The sequence below is a fragment of the Hyaena hyaena genome, unplaced genomic scaffold, assembly GCF_003009895.1.
Source record: "Hyaena hyaena isolate Hyena2069 unplaced genomic scaffold, ASM300989v1 scaffold_936, whole genome shotgun sequence".
NCBI lineage: Eukaryota > Metazoa > Chordata > Mammalia > Carnivora > Hyaenidae > Hyaena > Hyaena hyaena.
The window spans coordinates 260,457-281,359 of record NW_024081568.1 but is presented as its reverse complement, the minus strand read 5'-3'; the positions used below and the strand labels follow the sequence as shown (position 1 = coordinate 281,359).

The following is a 20,903-nucleotide window of genomic DNA, read 5'->3' as shown; positions in this document are numbered from 1 at the left end:
GAAAGAGAGAGAGAGAGGGATATTGAGAGAGAGAATGCAAGAACACTGAGAACAAGAATACCTGGTAAAATGTACAGTGATAGGGTTTGGTCTAGACCAGAACAAGGTAGATTTGTCACCTTTCTCTTTGATGGATAACTCAGGAAGGTGATAAGTGAGGATCTGATCTCTCTGTTCATGGCTTGACACTAACAGGTTCCCAGACTGGGTAGTTTTAGGAGAAGATGTATATGAATGAGAAGGAGATTTGTTTTTACCTGGGCACCCTAGGCCAACAAGTGATGCTCTCAGTGGATGGTACCGAATGGCATCCTTCCCAACACTAGAGCAAAAGCCCCAGATATGGCTAGTGCTTCTGTGGGCTTCCCTCTACTTTGTTCTTCCTTTAGAAAATTCAGGTGTGGAACTTCCTAGCAAAGAAACATCCCTATAGTCTTCTGTCTAAGGGGAAGACTTCTTAACTCTGCTTCCCATATAACAATGGCCAGAGGGACTTGATCTCAGCTCTAGACTTTGGAGAGTGACGGAGCTCCCTGGAGAGGCATTTAAGCAGGAGGTCTGCTCTAAATGCGAATGAGTTCTCCAGGGCCAACAATTCCTCTTCTGAATCACTCTTGTTTCAGTGGGTTGCATCATACATGAGGGGCCAATAGTGTCTAAAGATAAAAATAAAAATGAATAAAAAAGATAAAAATATAAAATTCTAAGGATTCCTAGTATGAAAACTTGGAATTTCCTCTCTCCCTCCCTTCGTGCATCCTTCCTTCTCATTTCATTATGTTTTAAATCATATTTATGATTATACAAATAAGATTATGATAAAAGAAAATGAAAAAGATACTGAAGATATATGAAAATGAAAAAAGATATTAAAGATATTTTAATGATAAAAGAAGAAAATAAGGATGTATCATGTCATCCCAAATTATTTTATTTATTGTAATTCAAATAAAATCCAAATAGATTAAAAACTTTAAAAACAAATTTTAATTGTTACAAAAACTTTTTATTGTAAACAAATTTAAACATATACAGAAGTAGAAAGAATAGTGTATTGACCCTTCTGTAGCCATCATCCAGTTTCAATAATTATCAGCTCCTGGACTGCTATCCAGCTTGGACTACATGGAGCTGGAAAATGTGTCTCTGCATTATATGAGCAGTCATATGTCTAAAACATGGGAAATTTCTATTACTGAAAGGCAGAAGGGAAGGGCAGTACTGAGGACAGATAATCAGCCTTTACCATGGATGAGGATTGAATGGTGATTGACCAAGTCCCCAGGAGATAACAAATCATTAATATACAAGGAACTGGTGTCTTACATTTGGGACCACCCATACATCTCTGGACTTAAGAAAAAAAAATAGTTCTTTTATTTTGTCTGAGGCACTGCATTTGAAGACCCCTTCTATAACAATTTAGTCTTTATCTCCCTAAAACAGATTTCCTAACTAACCCAAATTGTTACACCTGTTAGGTGTGAGGTCGTTGTGGTTTTGATTTGTATTTCCCTGATGATGAGTGATGTTGAGCATCTTTTCATGTGTCTGTTAGCCATATGGATGTTTTCTTTGGGAAAGTGTCTATTCCTGTCTTCTGCATACTTCTTCACTGGATTATTTGTTTCTTGGGTGCTGAGATTGGTAAATTCTTTATAGATTTTGGATACTAACCCTTTATCAGATATGTCATTCCAATTCCATTGGTTGCCTTTTAGTTTTGTTGATTGTTTCCTTCATTTTGATGAGGTCCCAATAGTTCATTTTTGCTTTTATTTCCCTTGCCCCTGGAGATGTGTCTATTAAGAAGTTGCTGTGGCAAGAGGTTGCTGCCTGTGCTCTCCTGCAGGATTTCAATGATTTCCTGTCTCACATTTAAGTCTTTCATCCATTTTAAGTTATTTTTGTGTATGGTGTAAGAAAGTGGTCCAGTTTTATTCTTCTGCATGTCCAGTTTTCCCAACACCATTTACTGAAGAGACTATTTTTTTTCCATTGGATACTCTTTTCCTGCTTTGTCAAAGATTAGTTGGCCATATATTTGTGGGTCCATTTCTGATGATCTCTGTATGTTTTTATGCCAGTACAATACTGTCTTGATGATTACAGCTTTGTAATACAGCTTGAAGCCCGTAATTGTGATGCCTCCAGCTTTGGTTCTCTTTTTCAACATTACTTTGGGTATTGGGGGTTTTTGGTTTCATACTTAGGATTGTTTGTTCTAGCCCTGTGAAGAATGGCCCAACTTTTTTCTTATTGTAAGAGCAGGAGTGATAGCTTACTAGTCCTCCACAGCTCTGAGCCAAAACCAGAAGTCTGAGTTTTTTAAATAGGAAAATTACAGCTCTTGTTTCCAGAATGTCTTTTATTTTACTGTACTTGAATCTCTTTAAATGCCTTCACTGTTTGTATTTTTCTGTGGTGGTTGCTTAGGTCCATCTATTTCTATCTCTTTCCACATTTTTTGTGGTTTGTTCTGATTATTCTACTTGATGTTTATTTCTCTGTGTCTCTATACTGTTTTATTTACTCACTGTGGTCAAGGTCTGGCTGTTTGAGTTCTGTAAGTGCCGATATTCTTGTGGCAGAGGAGAGTCCACACCCATGTGCCTGTAGCAGCCTGTAAGTTGCCATCCCATCTCCAGACACATACTTCTGCACTCCAGGCTCCATGTGATTTCCCATCTTCAAGAAAGGAAGACTTATTTTGGTTTGAGTTCTTTTTTTAAAAAATGTTTTAGTTATTTCTGAGGAGAGAGAGAGAGAAACAGAGAGAGAGAGAGAGAGAGAGAGAACGAGCAGGGGAGGGTCAGAGAGAAAAGGAGATACAGAATCTGAAACAGGCTCCAGGTTCTGAGCTAGCTGTCAGCACAGAGGCTGATGCGGGGCTCAGACCCACAAACCGTGAGATCATGACCTGAGCCGAAGTCAGACGCCCAACCAACTGAGCCACCCAGGTGCCCTGTTCTTCCTTAGATGTTTGGTAGTTAGACAGAAATCCCTTTGCATAAGGTAATGCCAACCTGGACCTATAGGCTCATCACCGGAGTGCTAGTCTTCCCAGGAACATCTATGTTCAATTCCTGGAGAGAAAAGCCTGCACACGCTGCTCCTAACAGCACTCCCATGGGCCCTGAGCCTCACCGGCCCAGCTTCCTGATGGTAGCAGCAGCAGCTCAGCCCAAGAGAACTGGGAAGTTTGAACTTGGGATTAGAGTTCGGTGGGACATGTTCAAGCTGCTGATCCTTTGTACACTTCTGGATACAATAACATATTGAATATATTAATATTCAGCTATGCCATATCTTCATTTTGCATTTCACTGACCTAATCCATTGTGAATTACTGCTTAATGCTCAGAGAGAGACATCTGTTTCTTTTGCTTCCAAGTTCCTATGGGAATTTCATTCAAGTTCTTGAGTACTTATAATGCATTCTTCCTGAAGATGAAATTTTCTGAAACTCAAATATCTTCTAATTTTCCTTTCTCAAGGTCCCCAGTGTGGTCTCTTTGGTTATGGGTATAGGGTAAAATAATCCTTGCTCATTCAGACTTCATTGCAGAGGCCTATATGACCAACCAACCATTTCTTATGGCTCATGAGAAACCTTCCTTGCCATCCATGCAGTCTGCCTGTTGAGCCCATAACTGCTATTCAATTCCCACTAAACCGCGAACTCCCTGAGGGCAAGAGGATATGGATTTTTTTAAAAAAATTATTAATGGCAAGAGTTAGACATGTTTCCATTGATAAAGAAAACTCCAAGGATTCAAAATGACAAATCTTACAAATCTAAGATTTATAGGAAAAGTCAGCGGCATTAAAATGAGGCTATGCATCACAGCCAAAGGCTGCCTCATAGGAAGGGGAGAGGACTGGGTGGAGCTCACTTATCTTACTTCCACAGGGCCATACAGCACATGCTTTCTCTCTTGATTAGAAACCACCAGCATGTATGTGAAACACCACACCCAGGAGCTCCGACGTAACTGGGCATGTGTGACACATCACTTTCTCCATCCAGCCTGGTAAACGGAGAGCTGCTGCACAAACCATCTCCGCGAAAGTAGCAGCGATTCGAAGATTCAAGGTAAGCCCAAACGTTCGCTCAAGAGCTAGCAAACATTCTCCTCCACTTAGCGGTGTTCAGGAGGCGGACTTTGCCCCTGGGTCTAAAATTATTAGTAACCATTTCAACAAAGGTTCATCAGGGAACTGTTTTTAGCACACTGCAAAGTCACATTTTTTTCCACTCAACAATCCCTTATTTTTATGTTTTCTTGCTCTCCATTGTCAATTTGTCCCACCTGAATCACCTTTTTAGTAGTAATTGGTCTCACAGATATAGCTAATTTAGCAGGTATATCTTCCCCAGGTTCCTTTGGTTGAAGCGCCATCTCCTGGCCAGAGAGGGTGAAGCTCAACCAAAGGAGACTGAGCTATTTTTGCTAACATTGAATGCAGCAACCATGGAACTGAGTTTTAGCAGATCCTGCTAATCCATTTTGCTAGATCTGAGGCTTAGGTTTTATCATTTTCAGATTCCACTGGAAGGTTTATTATCATAACTGCTTTGAAAACATGTGCTAATTCAAATCAAGGGTGACTTGGCAACCATCTGGCATCAGTGATTCACCTCTATCCCCTTTAGCAGAACCACAGTTTTTCTGTCTAAATAATGCCTTAGCCATATTTTTAGTTAAAAAATGAGTTAGGCAGTGGACTTCTAACCCTGTTTCTTTTATTTTTTAATTTATTTCTGAGAGAGAGAGAGAGAGAGCATAAACAGGGGAGGATCAGAAGGAGAGAGAGATACAGAATCTGAAACAGGCTCCAGGCTCTGAGCTAGCTGTCAGCACAGAGCCCGACATGGACCGCGAGATCATGACCTGAGCTGAAGTCAGACGCTTAACCAACTAAGCCACCCAGGCGCCCCACTTCTAATCCTGTTTCTGATACCAACTGAACTAATGGCAGTAGTTAGTGTTTGTTAAAGGACACTCACAGGACCCGAAATAACAGTGCTTACAAATCTACGGTTGTTGCAGAAAGGGACACAGCATAGCAACAGCATCAGGTAAGGATAACCTCATAGCCAAAAGCTATCCCACAGCAAGTCATCCAGAGACACCTGGCATTGGCTCCAATTGTCCTCTTTCCACGGCAGGACATACTTCTTAGATCAGGAACCACTGATGGGTGCATGGAACATTTTGGAATCAGGAAGCACAAAAGGATTCTAGAACTACCTTATACCTTGTTAATCATATAGATCTTGCTATGTAACCAGCCTCAATAGCAGAGGTCTCTGTGAGGTCTCACTGAGACCAGATACAAACAACCAATCTCGTTGTTATCAATAAACAATGGTGACACACTGGGATAAGCCACTTCAAAAGTCACCTTGGACCCATGGATACAAAGCAAACCATTAATCAGTGCATTTTATACCTTGACCAGGGATATTTAAAATATTTCATCCTTATCTCTGCTTTCTAATGCTCCCAGTCTTCCAGCTGGGTTCTCTGCTATGATGTCTGTCTCTTATCTACACTACATAGTAGATGTCAACAAAGCACTGATTCTCTACCACATGGGCATGCTAAAGTATGGTCATCAGGAAGATATGTACTTTATATATTCTTGGTGAATATTTACTAAAGGTGAATTAATCTCAGGGTGCCTGGGTGGCTCAGTCAGTTAAGCATCTGACTTCAGCTCGGGTCATGATCTCACAGTTCGTGGATTGGAGCCCCATGTCAGGCTATGTACCGACAATGTGGAAGCTGCTTGGGAGTCTCCCTCTCTCCTCTCTCTGCCCCTCCCCAGCTCTCTCTCTCAAAAATAAATAAACTTTAAAAAAAGTGAAATAATTTCAGTCTATCTATAGGCTTGGATTATATGTAGTTATAAGAATAATGGGTATGTGCCTAGGTCTCTACATAATATCATGGAATCCTTATAAAATTCACAGGAGATGGGTGCCTGGGTGACTCAGGTGGTTAAGCCTTCAACTTGGGCTCAGGTCATGATCTTGCTGTCTGTGAGTTTGAGCCCCATGTCAGGCTTTGTGCCTGACAAAATAAATGAACATTGAAAAAAAAATTAAAAATTCACAGGAGATTTGTATGATTACACTCATTTAAATTTTTTTAATGTTTATTTTTGAGAGAGAGAGCGAGAATGAGAATGAGTGGAGGAGAGGCAGAGAGAGAGAGGGAGACACAGGATCTGAAGCAGGCTCCAGGCTCTGAGCTGTCAGCACAGACCCCGATGAGGGGCAACTCACAAAATGCAAGATCATGACCTGAGCCATAGTCAGACATTTAACCAACTGAGCCACCCCGGAACCTCTGAGTACACTCATTTTAGAGAGAAACTCACAGAAATTAAATAACTCATTTATTATTAAAAAATTTTTTTAAAAGCAATCCCTATACCCAACATGAGGCTTGACTTCACAACTCTGAAATCAAGCATGTTCTACCAACTGAGCCAGACAGTGCCCCTTAAATAGCTTATCTGAGGTCACACAGATACTACATGTTTGGGCAACGATTTGAAATAGGGTCTGTTTGAGATAAAATTTTGGCTCATTCACATTACTACCATAAGTTTCCTGAGAAATTTCAGAAAGCAGGGTGGGTCGCATGCTCCGCTCTAAAAGGGAGGGGTTCTTCTTTTCTTTAATTTTCTTGTTGACAGCTTAGAAAGTTCCCTGATTGCTTCCTGGTCAATCCATTCCTCATTTTATTCAACCTTGACTTTCTGAAATTTTATAATGCAGGGTGTGTGTATGTATATATATTTAGATATATTCTTATTAGAAGATTAGTTTTAATTATATTATCCTTTTTTCCCTTGTCATTACTTTTGTTTTGACTATTTAATTTGTTAAGAACTCTGAAAATCTGTATAAAATCTTCCATAATTATTATAAATTTGTTAATTTCCCTTGTTCTTACCTATAGTATTTTATGCTATGTGACTTGAGCAGTTCAGGTTCACTGTCATTTTATCTTCTTTGTAGTTTATAAATGTCACTGTGGTTGTATACTTCCAAGTTTCACAGTAATAATCATTTAATCAGCACATTATTTATTGAGCACTTACTACATGCTTGACTATTATGCTAGATTCTATGTCTAACTTTTCTTTTCTTAGTTTAGAGAGAGCAAGAACAAGAGTGCAAAGGTGTGGGGGAGGGGCAGGAGAGGGAGCGAGAGAGAATCTTAAGCAGGTTCCACACTCAGCAAGAGCCAAGGTTGGGATTCCATCCCATGATTCTGTGATCATGAACTGAGCCAAAATTAAGAGTTGGATACTCAGGTGAATGAATCACCAGGCACCTCTAATTTTTTTTTGCTTCAAATTCAGTTTTGACTGATAATGAGACCTTGACAACCGCTTTCTCCTTGTATGCATTTCCTAGTTTATTTTTTTTTATTTTTTTTAATTTATTATTTCTAGGAGAGAGAGAGAGAGACAGTGTGAGCAGGGGAGGGTCAGAGAGAGAGGGAGTCACAGACTGAAACAGGCTCCAGGCTCTGAGCTGGCAGTCAGCACAGAGCTCGATGCGGGGCTCGAACCCACGAATGTGAGATCATGACCTAAGCGAAAGTCGGACGCTTAACCGACTAAGCCACCCAGGCACCCCGCATTTCCTAGTTTAGATATCTCTTTGAACAATTATTTCATTTATTTATTTATTTATTTATTTATTTATTTCTGAGAGAAAGAGAGAGCATAATTGGGGAGGGGAAGAGAGAGGGAGACAAAGGATCCTAAACAGGCTCTGCCCTTACAGCAGAGAGCCAGATGTTGGGCTGGAATTCATGAACTGTGAGATTAGGACCTGAGTGGAAATCAAGAGTCAGACACTTAACTTACTGAGCCACCCGGGAGCCCCTATTTTATTTATTTTTAAAATGTTTATTTATTTATTTTGAGAGAGAGACAGAGTGAGCAGAGGAGGGGTAGAGAGAGGAGAGAAAGAATCCTAAGCAGGCTCTGTAGAATCAGCATGGAGCCTCATGCAAGGCTTGATCCCATGAACCTTGAGATCATGAATGGAACCAAAATCAAGAGTCCTACGTTCAACCGACTGATCTACCCAGGTGCCCCTAGATCTTTGAACAATTTTTTAAAACTCTCAACCTTCATGAGTCACTTTGAAGTCTTTTTTGAGATTATAATTTTTTATTATTTAAGATAATTGGATTTTTTTTAGTACAGCTGACATAAAATGTTACATTAGTTTCAGGTGTACAGCATAGTGATTCTGCAAGTTTATCCATTACAAAATCTTTATTTTGAATTCTTTATTTTGTATATAACATATAGCTTTTATAACACAATCTTAAAGTCTTTTCCTTTTAAGTGATGAGTTTATATTTCTATTACTTTTTTAAAAAATTTTTATTGTAGTTTATTCATTTTTGAGACAGAGCATGAGTGGGGGAGGGGCAGAGAGAGACACACACACACAGAATCTGAAACAGGCCCAGGCTATGAGCTGTCAGTATAGAGCCTGATGCAGGGCTCAAACCCACGAACCATGAGATCATGACCTGGGCCAAAGTCGGACGCTTAACCGACTGAGCCACCCAGGCGCTCCTATATTTCCGTTATTGAAGTTTTCTGCAATGTTGTTGAAAAAATTTTTCTTTTCATTTTTTTTTACTGTTTGTTTTTCTTTCTTAGTGCTGTTTTGTTTTCTACCTATTGTTTGTGCAAGAATGTTATGTTGGTCTTACTATTCTGAAGAACATTAGATACCAGATGATGGTGTATAATATGTACAGAAGAAAAAAAAGGGGACCCCAAAATTCTGCAGCAAGGTAAGTTCTCTTTCATATGTAGAGTAAAAAAAAAAAAGAGACTCTCAGATATGCAAGGTCTTAAGATATTTCACAATACCCACTTTTTAAAAAAATCTAGAGGAGTATACATGACAACAAAATAAAAGCAGAATGAAAGAAAGAACTCATGAATAATGATTGGTGACACTCAAATGGTGGCTGTTAGTGTTCTTGTGGTCTGTGTACCACTTCCTTTAATCCTCAAAATGACTATATGATGTAGATACTATTATTATCCAAATTTTATATTTAGGAAACCAAGATACAGAATAGGTTCTGGAATAGCCTGCAATTTTTCAGGCTCCCAAAGCAACTAACCATTATGCTCTGATGTGCCAAAGGGAAAGTAGAGTGGGGGAATGTGCTATGAAAGGGATGCCAGTGAATATTAAATATGTTTAAACATAAAATGAAGCCTAAATATAGATTATGATTAAAATCCAGAATTTAATTGGCAACAGCTCCTAATGTAAATATAATAACTTGTTGATAATACCTAGGCACAGAAAATCCGGAAGTGGGAAAAACAAAAACAAAAACAAAAACTGGGTAAGGATATTTAAGTGGCAGAGGGAGGAGGAAGATTGTTAAAGTAAAATAAATTTATGATCTTTCATGGGAGGTTCAACATATTTTTTTAAAGTTGAACTGCATAAACACAGATTTAAGATGAGCTTAAAATTATAAAGGAGAAGTAAAGATTGTCTAAATATTACAGAGGACAATAAAATGGATAAATCTTTAATAAAGTAGATCAGTAGGACAAAAAATAATAAGGGTGATGAGATCAAGTACGTTACTGGTTAAGTCAAGAGACACAATATCGAGTTGTGAGCTCTATGCAGGAAGTGATGCTATGGTGTGAAGGAGCAGAGGAAAAAATAGACCTTTATAAGCCACAGAGATAACTAGATATAATTTCATGTATTTTACTTTCTGTTGTTGGAAGAGCGAGGGAGAGGATGGTACAGGGCTCCCTTCAAGTTAGTGGTCAAGAATTCTTCTTTAGGGGGCGCCTGGGTGGCTTAGTCGGTTAAGCGTCCGACTTTCGCTTAGGTCATGATCCCGCGGTTCATGGGTTCGAGCCCCGCGTCGGGCTCTGTGCTGACTGCCAGCTCAGAGCCTGGAGCCTATTTCAGAGTCTGTGTCTCCCTCTTTCTCTGACCCTCCCCTGCTCATGCTGTCTCTCTCTCTCTCCTAGAAATAAATGAAACATTTAAAAAAAAAGAATTCTTTAAAAAATGTTTTTTAAATGTTTATTTATTTTTGAGAGAAACAGAATGTAAGTTAGGGAGGGGCAGAGAGAGGGTGACAGCACAGAGCCTAACACAGGGCTGAACTCATGAACTGTGAGATCAAGACCTGAACCGAAGTCAGGCTTCAGCAACTGAGCCACCTAGGTGCTGCAGAATTCTTCTATCTGAAGTTCAAGCAGGTGGCAAAACAAACTTCTCTCCTACACTCTGCTTCCTTGTTCACTACCTAAAATAGCGTAGGTATTTCCCCAGTGTCCGTCTCACAGCCACCTTTACCTCTTTGTTCTTTAGGCTGTAGATGAGGGGATTCAGCAAGGGCGTGACTGCGCTGTACTGCAAAGAGGAGAGCAAATCCAGGGAGGAACCCGAGGTGGGCATGAGATAGCGAATCAAACCTGAGCCAAAGAACAGGATCACTGCAATGAGGTGGGAGGAGCAGGTGGAGAAGGCCTTGCTTCTGCCTGAGGTGGAGCTGATGCTCAGGATGGTGGAGACAATACGGGCATAGGAGAAGAAGATTGGGAGGAAGGTTCCCAGCCCATGCAGTAAGGTGGAGCAGATCAAGATGTCAATATTGATGGAGATATCAGAGCAAGACAGAGGGAAGAGGGAGGGCAGCTCACAGGTGTAGTGGTGTATGGTTTGGGCCTCACAGAAGTCCAGGTTAATAGCCAAGAGCACAATGACAACTGAATTGAGGGAAGCCAGGCCCCATGAAATCAACACCAACCCCACACAGAGCTGGCTGCTCATCAGCTGGCCATAGAGCAGAGGGTGGCAGATGGCGGCATAGCGGTCATAGGCCATCACCGAGAGCAGAAAAGCTTCAGTCCCTGCAGTGATAAACACAAAGAACACCTGAGCCAGGCAGCCCTCTACTGAGATGGTTTTCTTCTCAGACAGAAGGTCCTTCAGTAGCTTGGGCACAGTGACAGAAGAGAAGCAGAGGTCTAGGAATGACAGGTTACTCAGGAAGAAGTACATGGGTGTGTGGAGGCGGGAATCAGTCTTGATCACCAGCAGCATCATTAGGTTCCCCATCATGGTCAGGAGGTAAATCCCCAGGAAGAGGACAAAGAGCAGAGCCTGGACGTGGGGGTCGTCGGACAGCCCAGCGAGAATAAACTCGGTGATGGCGCTGTGGTTCCTCCAGGCCATCTGTGGAGGGGATTTCCTGGGAATAAAATAGAAATAGGGATGAGATCTGTCTCCTTCAGGTCATCACCCCTCTTACCATACATGCCTCAAAGCTGCCCTCACTGCATCTCAGGAAAAGTTTTTATCCTGTTTTGTTATCACCAACCCTGGGTCACAGTCTTTGCCTACTTCAGAGAAAATTCTGCCTCTTCCATAGGGATTTCACTGGGAAAATGAATGCCTTTGGTTCACCTACACGTTCATAGTATTTAGATTCTACTAATTCTTCCTAGACTTTAGAAATCCCGAAAACTCTAGCACATATCTGCAGTGGGTTTCTAAACCTTCTTTCTTCAATTTCTCAATCACATTTTTTTGGTTCAAAGTCCTCCAATGGCTCCCTACCTGAGTTGACATCCATTAGGTACAGTAGGTCCAGTGCCTCGGGCCACAGTTCTTACATGGCTGATGAAAAATTTCTAAATTTCTTTTAAGATCAGAAAAATCTGCTTTATATTCATCTTTAGAACTGCAATATTTTAATATCTTTTTTTTTTTTTTAATGGAAAAGGGGCCTAGGGAGGCAAAAATGCCTGGGACCCATGAAAGTCATAATGTGCCCTTGCTCTTTACTTTATGAACAGAGCATTTAACTTTAGTAAGACTTTATTAAATACAGAGCATTTTCTTAATTACTATCTCAATTGTTTCAAGGCAATTCTGTAAGACTTGATAAGGAATTATTAGCCGTGGGGTAAGGAATTTTATCCATATTTTTACATGAGAGAAGTCTGATATTAAGGGATATTTTGTAATGTCATGTTGACAACAAATAGAAGTAAAATAGTAGAAGTAGAAATAAATTACACTGTTTTTTTCTAATTTCAGCCCCATGTCTAGGCTTAGGGCACAGAGATAAGGAACACTTTTCTTACTCAGATGTTTCAAATTCTTCTTCATCTGCCTTTAAACTTGTGGCCATTCTGGCTGCTTTTGATACCAGAAAAGTCTATTTGTTTCTGTGTCTTGGCTCACATTCTTCTCCATATGTTCTCCTCTTAATCCCACTGACCCAGACTCTCCGGGGTCTTCCAATGTCACCTATAAACCTGCCTTTTTTCTAATAGCCTGCCCTGACTACCCAGCTCTCTGTTCACATCACTGGGCCACTTGGTCCCAGGTGTCTTATTAGTCTGAATAGTGTGTCTTGTCTTAGGTTAGACATCGATCTTAGTTTTCCCCTCTCGATTGTGAGCTCCTTGAGAACATAGATCACACCTTGACAAGAACAATCACAAATCAGCATTTCTGTGGCTCTTGTCCGCCCATTGGCTTCTGATTACCTCTCAGATTTCTGTCCGATTATTTTGGAAGCCTCCCCGTGGCATCTCCTGTGTGCCTCAGACAAGACCTCTGGACTTCCCTCAGCACAGTCTCCTCCCTGACTCCGGCGGCCCCCATGGCGCTAGCACCCGACAGAAGTCCTGCTGACATTGTTTTCCACCAGAGTCGCCAGGCTGCCCACTCACACTGCATGGAGGCTGTTGCGGCTGAATTTCCGGGACGCTGTTATCTACACAGAACGTATCGCCTCATGCCACAGCCTCTCCTGTGGTGTCATTTTTGTAGAATCCAGAGCATTGGTGCCAGAAGCTGTTTGTGTTTTATTGTGGATGAATTATTCTTTTAGTGCCCCCTGTGGGTCAGAGTGAAGGGTCTTAAAATTTTCTTTAGGTGATTTTTGCATCTGTTTGCTCTAGGTATCAGAGGACCTATGTGTAACCAAGAGGACCAGATGGTGAGCAATTTATGTTCATCATGATACTAAGAATCATTTTGAACCCTAGTTTCTCAGACTATGTCGTAATGTGAAGATTCCTTCCTCAGTTGGACTTCTGAGGCTAATTAAGCAACATTCTGTTTTTGTCTGTCAATCCAGAGACTGACCCCATAGTAGGCTTCTGTCTTCACAGAAATACTTAATCTTACTGATTCAGAAAGCCCTGCTTCTGACTCTTTCAGCTTTGCCAGCTATCTTATCATCAGGTGCTAACTTACATCATGAAGAGCTTAAATTCTGATCCCATTAACAAATCCATCAGTCCCACTTATGTCCATCTTCGACCCAGGTCCAGGTTACCTGTGTTCCAGGACAGATACGGTGATGTTCATCTTTGTGTGCCTTCAGGGCACTAGCTTCTATCCAGTGGTGGTAAAGCATAACTGGAGAAGTTACTTTTGAGGGTCCTGCATGGATAAAATTGTAGATAAGGAAGAAAGCAAACTCTGTATTTTGAATCTATACAAGCAAAGTAAAAATAATATGTGGATGCCATTCTTCCCAAAGATTCCTGTATTTCAAAATATTTATGGATATGGCTACCTTGGAAATTGCTTCCCTTCTTCCAGTTTCACTCATAAGGGGGACCTGGCTACAATGTCTGCTGGGGCTTCAAGCTCTCTCATCTGAAGAACACTGTAGCATATATGGAGAATCCTTTTCTCTCCTGCCCTACATCCACATTTTGTATGAAAGAAGGCGATGGTGACTTCTCTCGTGTGATTTTCAAGTTGTCACAAAGGCATCTCCCTCCCCCTCACCATCCCTAAACTATACCTCAAATTTATGCCTGAGACTTCTTTAATGTCCAGGGACAATTAAATCCTAGATCAGTGAATCATAAAAATAAAGCAAACTGGCAGTTATTCTTTGGAAGGGAGGCGATTGGCTTCATTTTATCCTGAGGTATAGAAGACAGATGCCAGATTTAGAACATGGATTGTGAGCAGGAGAAGACAAAATGGAAAGACAGGGAGGCTGGTCATGGAGGGCAGGAGACATAAAAGGAGGATTTCACCAGCATCTTAGATAAATGTCTGGGTTGCCATTTTGCCAGCACAGATGCTTTATATCCATCAGACACCTAGTCATTCGATCAATTTCTCTTTCAGAGAGATGAAAGAGGATATTGGGTATATTAATAATTTTATGGCTCTCAGGAAGTTAACTAAAATCAGCACCTTCTCCAATTCAGCTGTTCGTACAGAAATCACAGATTTATTTCACCGACTTAAGGATCAAGGCCAAAGTTAAGAACAACTTTGCCGGAGCTATTATCTAAATTACCCAACCATGCCCAAAGGGTAAGCTGTTTGACAGGATTCCATTAAATGAGAGATTCTTTAGGTGTCTGGAAAACTGCCTTGCACACCCTGGCTGCTTAAATGTGTCTTTGGAATGAGGAAATGAGTGAAGGGTGTATGCATAAGATCAGACTAGACAAGGTGCTGGAGGGATCCTGTGAGCTGGGCTGTGGCATTCAGACCCTAGGTGCACAGGGGAGGAATCTGAATGGGGAAGCAAGATATCAGCCCTGGGAGCAGGAGGGACCAAAGACAAACTTCATCTACTTAAAGTGATGCTCAGAGATGTCTTCTCCTCTGCTTCCTGGCACTATTCACAGTGACTAGTTCTCAGGGTGACTTCCATAACAAGGAAAAAAAGCCTACTGTGCTTCCAACTGTTGTACTGAGCAAGTAGGAAAATAAGCACCTCTGACAGTCCAGTACCTCTCTCTCTGATACCCTTGTTTCATTCCAGGTGTTAGTTTTTTTGCAATCCTTGGGGTCCTGAAGCATGAGAGGGATTTATGCCTAGACTTAATTTTTTTAACATTAAAAAAAGTTTGTTTATTTTTGAGACAGAGGGAGCACAAGCAAGGTAGGGACAGAGAGAGAGAGAGAGACAGAATTCAAAGCAGGCTCTAGGCTGTGAGCTGTCAGCACAGAGACGAACTTGGGGCTTGAACTCACGAACCGTGAGATCATGACCTGAGCTGAAGTTGGATGCTTAATTGACTGAGCCATCCAGGCACCTCTATGCCTAGATTTTAAAGTGTCACTGTCCTCAGTGTGAAGCAGGGAGGAAGAGAAGGTGTCCAAGGCAGCTGGTATAGATGCACCATTCAGAGAAGCAAAAAATATCAGAGTCCCATCCAGAGAGATGGTCTGCCAAGGACTAAGATGTTCCCAACTTTAGCTTAGAGACAAGGAATGGGTGGAGCAGACACCTCAGACTTTAGGACAGATGGAAGGGATCATGGGATGGAGATGGGGGAGAGGAAAAACTAAAATCAGAGTTAAAACATACGCAGCACGTTTTAGGCAGAAAAATAGAGGGACCACCAGAGCACCAGATGATACATTACCATTCTTCTGGCTTTTCTCGGAGGAGGCAACTCCACATGTTCTGTCTTCCCAATCACAAGCAGACTCTTCTTGGCAGGTAAGTCCTGAGAAGAGAACCCCCGTCACCGGCGTCTCTTCACAGAGTACAGAGCCTTTTCTCTTTGCTGTCAGTGAGTGAAGGAACTTAGAGTGGTTCAAGCTCTGGAAGCACCGGACATATCACAGAATCAGGACTATTCACCAGAACACCTTAACCTCCAGCGGGGTCATTCTGCAATGCAGGCCGTTATGTGGAAAGACCGGGACCATTTTTCTAAAGAAGTTCCTATTCTGAATAACAGGCACACATTTCACGGATACCTTCTCACACGATCTCAGGTGCAGTAACGTGCCTTGTCTTCATTTATTTCCTCTGTAATCCTGAATACTCTTCGGAGAGCATCACTTAAAGAAAGAACAATCTAATAGAATCAGTCAGAAGGCCATCTGTACTTAAGGAGCTGAGGGCTGGGTTGGGCCCCCAGAGGAAGCTGGCCTGGTGCTCTATATTCCCTGAAGTCCCAGCCCAAAGCTGAGCTTGGGCTCTAACTGCCGTTTGCACTTAACTAGAAAGGTGAATTGAGTAGGAGGTACAGAGGTCCTCTCCAGGGCAGTATTTCAAGTTTCTGAGCTGAGGCAATTATTGAAAGCCTAGAAGAGACTATTATTAGGTTTGGGGTGGGAGTGGGGGTGCTGAAAAAGAAGAGAATAAGAAAGAGATTTGAAGAAAAACTGCTGGAAAACACACATTTCCCCCCATGGCATCATTGGCCTGAGAAGGCCCGTAGAAAGCATCGAGGGAGCTGAGCTGTGACATACTACTGCCTGAACTCCAGCTTATTTCCAGTGGACATTACCGTTTTCCTCATTCCTTCAACAGGATTGTCCATTATAATAATTAAATGACCAGCAATAACTCCACCCTGGGAATATTATTCAGCCCTAAGTTTCTAGTGTTTCTATTTTAAACATATACTAAATTTTTAAAGGAGTTTATTAAAGAATAGTAACTCAAGTATGTAATGAATTGTTTTTAGAAGGTCATACAGAGGATTTTTGAAATGCCTGAAGTCGAAGTTTTATATTTCTGCTTTAAGGCAGAGAAGAGTCATCAGCGTTTCTTGGACTCCCATATAATTAACAAGCACAGAGGGCGTGTTACCCTTCATCATTGGTGTGGTGGAGGATGCCATGGAGCCCGTGGTCCCTGTGGAGCTGTACTCCACCTGCCAGACCATCTTTGTGGACCCTTAGCTCACCTCAGTGTACAGATGGGCACGGGCAGGGCCAGGAGGGGGTAGATGGGTGATGAGGGGGCCCTACTGACCCCACTTGTCCTGTGCCCGCACGGCTCCCCTGGCTCCCAGGTGGCATGACTGAAACTGCCACAAAAACAAGGGTGGTTGGAAATTAAGATGGACACACTAGTGTTTTGGCAAGGCTCGACTTTAAACTGAAGAAAATTTTCTCTTCCTCATTCTTGAAGCCTCGCTGTCCCCTTCACTCGTTTCTCTGTAGAATCCTTTGTTCCAGGATCTCAGTATCGATGTTGACATCCGGCTGCCCTCAGTGTATATTTAGTAAGAGGACTGGATGGTCAGTGCCAGCCATAGTCATGAGACCACCTGGAAGACACGATGAACGTGGCTGGCTCCATGTACCGGTCTCATATCAAAGCTGCCCATATCCTGTATTTTCCTAGAAACCCCTCAGCCCTTTACCCCCCTCACCAACCCCCCCCCTCCCGTGGGCTTGCAGTTGTGGAGGTATTAGCCTGCTGTAGCTTCCTTCACTTGGCAAAGTCATAACTATCTTTCTACTTTGTACCCAAACTCTGTCTTTGCCTTACATATCTCCACTCCAGAGAACAGAGGTCAGTTTTCACTAACATGAAACATGTTACATGTACAGCTCCCAGATGCCCATACACGGCTTCTGAACACTTCTCCAGGATGGTGAGTGCTTCTGGAGAGTGCTCCCCAAAGGACAAGGAGGATGAGCCCTGTGGTGGCAACTAGACAGGACAGAACAGATGGACACACGCATGTCCCTGATTCCAGGCAGCCACAGTCCTGCCCAGAGTGGTGCCTGTGACGCGGCAACCCTATCACCCTAACACACAGTGAGGGCCAGGAGATGGGAGGGCAGGGCTCCCTGACCACTGGGTGTGTCTGCCCATGCATGAGTGGTTATGCTGGGTGTCTGGGGGATGGGGGTGTATGTATGGCCTACCCTGAATTCTGGGCTCCCAGCTCTAGGCTGATCATGTGAAGCAGGCATGGCTGGGGTTGGGGCCAAAATAATCTCTCCAACCCCCTCCAACCACAGTGGCACGTTATGGTTAAGATCTGGGCTTGGAGAAGGATTGGGTGATCTTGGTCATGTGACTGGTTGTGTGACCTTGGGCAGGGAACCTCATGTCTCTGCCCTTCCATCCCCTAAGCTGTGAAATGGAGACCTCTGGAAGGGGCTGTTGTGAGGATGAAGCTGCTTTGTCCACCTAATGTTCAGTGTTGTTCCAGAAGTATTTGCTACGTTGCTGTGATCAGCACAGTCACTCTCAACAGACTTTACACCCCAACAGGGCTGGATTCACAAGTGGTGGGGTACACAGGCGTCATCTGCAGACATGGTAAATGGGCCCAGGCTGGTGAGTGGGAATGAATGCTCTCCTTTGGGGCCCCTGTCTTTGTGGTTACTGGTTTATTTTTATTTTTTATTTTTCTTTAATGTTTATTCATTTTTGAGAGAGAGAGAGAGAATGAGAATGAGTAGGGGAGGAGCAGAGAGAGGAGACACATAATCCCAAGCAGGCTCCAGGCTCTAAACTGTCAGCATAGTGTCTGACGCAGGGCTCAAACACAAACCGTGAGATCCTGACCTGAGCAGAAGCCGGGTGCTCAACTGACTGAGCCACCCAGGTGCGCCTGTGTGTGTGTGTGTGTGTGTTTTAACTGTCTAACCACATCTTCCAGTACCTGTTTATAGCCAACTTTGGAGGGGATCAGGGATGGCTTCCTGGAGGAGACATCTGTGCCAGGGCCTCTGAGTAGTGGGTGTCTTGGCTGTCATGTTGCAGGGGTGGTGGAGTGCTCTAGGGCTGGAGTGGGGTGAGGCATGGATGACTATTCCATTTGGTGTTTCTGGGTCGCCAGGAGGACAGCCAGAGACCAGCGCCCCTGGGGCTGTCTCCCTGTAGCCCTTGGTCTCTCTCAGGCTCTTGGAAATGTCATCCTCTGAGAAAGGTTAAATCCAAACCTAACTAAATGCTTAATATATGACAGCATGTCAGAAAAAAAAAAATCTCCATTCTAGGAAGCAAATAGTCCTTGTAATAAAGGCCAATTTAGTATGATTTTTGTGGTGTTTGGAAAGCATTGATCCTTGACTGACATAACATCTGTAAAATATGAATTTAGATAAGGTAAGAGGCACTTTAGGACTTGACGTGACTGGGTAAGAGGTGGATCAGCTGATGGAGTGGTAGTGGTTTGGCTCAGCCTTGTTGGAAGACAAGGAAAAGGCATACATAAGTGAGTGGTGCTACATCTTCTTGAGCCCCCCGTTAATCCAAAGAAGTTCTACTTTGATCACTTTTATTTGTTTATGTTTTTATGTAGGAGTTAAAAAAAGAATATAATCAGGGCTAAAATAGGTTTGAAAATAGTCAATCTGGTTTTAGCCCTTTATTTTATTTTTAAGTTTTTATTTAAATTCCAATTAGTTAACATATGGTGTAATATTAGTTTCCGGTGTCTAATACAGTGATTCAACACTGCCATACAATAACTGGTGCTCATCACAACAAGTGCACTCCTTAATCCCCATCACCTATTTCACCCATACCCCACCCCACCCCTCTGGTAACCATCAGTTTGTTCTTTATAACTAAGAGTCTGTTTCTTGGTTTGTCTCTCTCTTCCCCCACCCTATGGTTGTTTCTTAAAATTCCACATATGCGTGAAATCATATGGTATTTGTCTTTCTCTGTCTGACTTATTTCACTTAGCATAATACTCTATAGCTCCATCAATGTCACTGCAAATGGCAAGATTTCATTCTTTTTTATGGCTGAGTTATATTCCATGATACATACACACCACCTCTTCTTTATCCATTCATCAGTCAATAGATACTTGGGCTCTTTCCATAATTTGGCTATTGTAGATAATGCTACTATGAATATCAGGGTGCATTTATCCCTTAGAATTAATATTCAAACAATTTTTTAATATTTATTTGTATTTGAGAGGGGGGAGGGGCAGCAGAATCCAAAGCAGGCTCCAGGCTCTGAGCTGTCAGCACAGAGCCCCACATGGGGTTTGAACTCATGACCTGCGAAATCATGACCTGAGCTGAAGTTGGACGCTTAACCGATTGAGTCATGCAGGCACTCCCTAGAATTTGTATTTTTGTATTCTTTGTAGCCTTCCATTCTAAATGAGAAAATAAAAGTGACTTGTATCAGATTAGACAGTTGGTGGCAAAGCATGATTTTCATGTAATAAGTTTCTTGTAATATTCACAATTTAATTTATGCCATTAGTCAGATGCAACAAATAGGACTATGAGAGTTTCACACTTATTAATGAAAAAAATGCATGGGGATGACATAATGGAGGATAGATTTTTGGAGTGCTTGGTTCATAGTAAGTATTTTAATAAGTATTTGTTATGCAAAAGTATGAATAAATGTACTCTATTTTGTATATGTTGCATTTTAAATGTGTGTATGACACCTGGTAAGTTGTGTTGCTCAATGGTCAGGAGATTAGTTTGGACTTTAGATTAGACGGTCACCATAGTGGTGAATAAAATAATGCCAGGAAAGAATGTATATAGAAAGAAAAGTTTCCCAAGATCAGAATTGTGGGAAATACATCATTTATAGAAGTAGTAAGGAAGTGGACATGACAAATAGACTGAGGAGAAGTTTCCTTTCGATTCAGGAGTGATATCCAGAGGATCCAAGTCAAATTACCAGAGGAAAAAAAGGATCATCAGTACTGTCAAACTGCATCAGTTACTGATGGGAAAGCTTGAAGGACTTGGAAGCACCACTTCAAGGGTCATCTCTCAAGAATGAATCCATTGATGTACATGAATTTTCCATGTTCCCAATCAAGATTGTGTAAGTATGCATCTTCTCAGCTCTAAAAGTACCCTGTATTCAGTCTGAAATCAAAATTACATTATTGAAATATAGTTACCTGTTTATGTATCTGTTATTTTTCTTTATTCATCTTTGTACCTTGACAATGTTAGTTGGTGATATATATATATGTATATATATATGTATGTATATATTGTTCATTCATTTTTTTTGAGAAGGGGGTAGAGAGAGAGGGAGAGGAGAATGCCAAGCAGTTTCTGTGCTGTCAGTGGAGTCCAATTTGGGGCTCAATCCCACAAACCG

At 41.8% G+C, this 20,903-nt stretch overlaps 1 protein-coding gene across 1 annotated transcript; it reads right to left on the bottom strand.

Moving 5' to 3' along the window:
• Positions 1–10,345: 10,345 nt before the first annotated feature.
• LOC120223027 (olfactory receptor 8S1-like) lies at positions 10,346–11,308 on the bottom strand. The gene has a single exon (XM_039221089.1). The coding sequence runs from the start codon at positions 11,279–11,281 to the stop codon at positions 10,346–10,348; it is 936 nt and encodes a 311-aa protein (XP_039077020.1). The 5' UTR covers positions 11,282–11,308.
• Positions 11,309–20,903: the final 9,595 nt, after the last annotated feature.

Excerpts from the sequence above, each read along its gene's own strand:
- LOC120223027 (XM_039221089.1), bottom strand. The coding sequence starts at position 11,281 with ATGGCCTGGAGGAACCACAGCGCCATCACCGAGTTTATTCTCGCTGGG.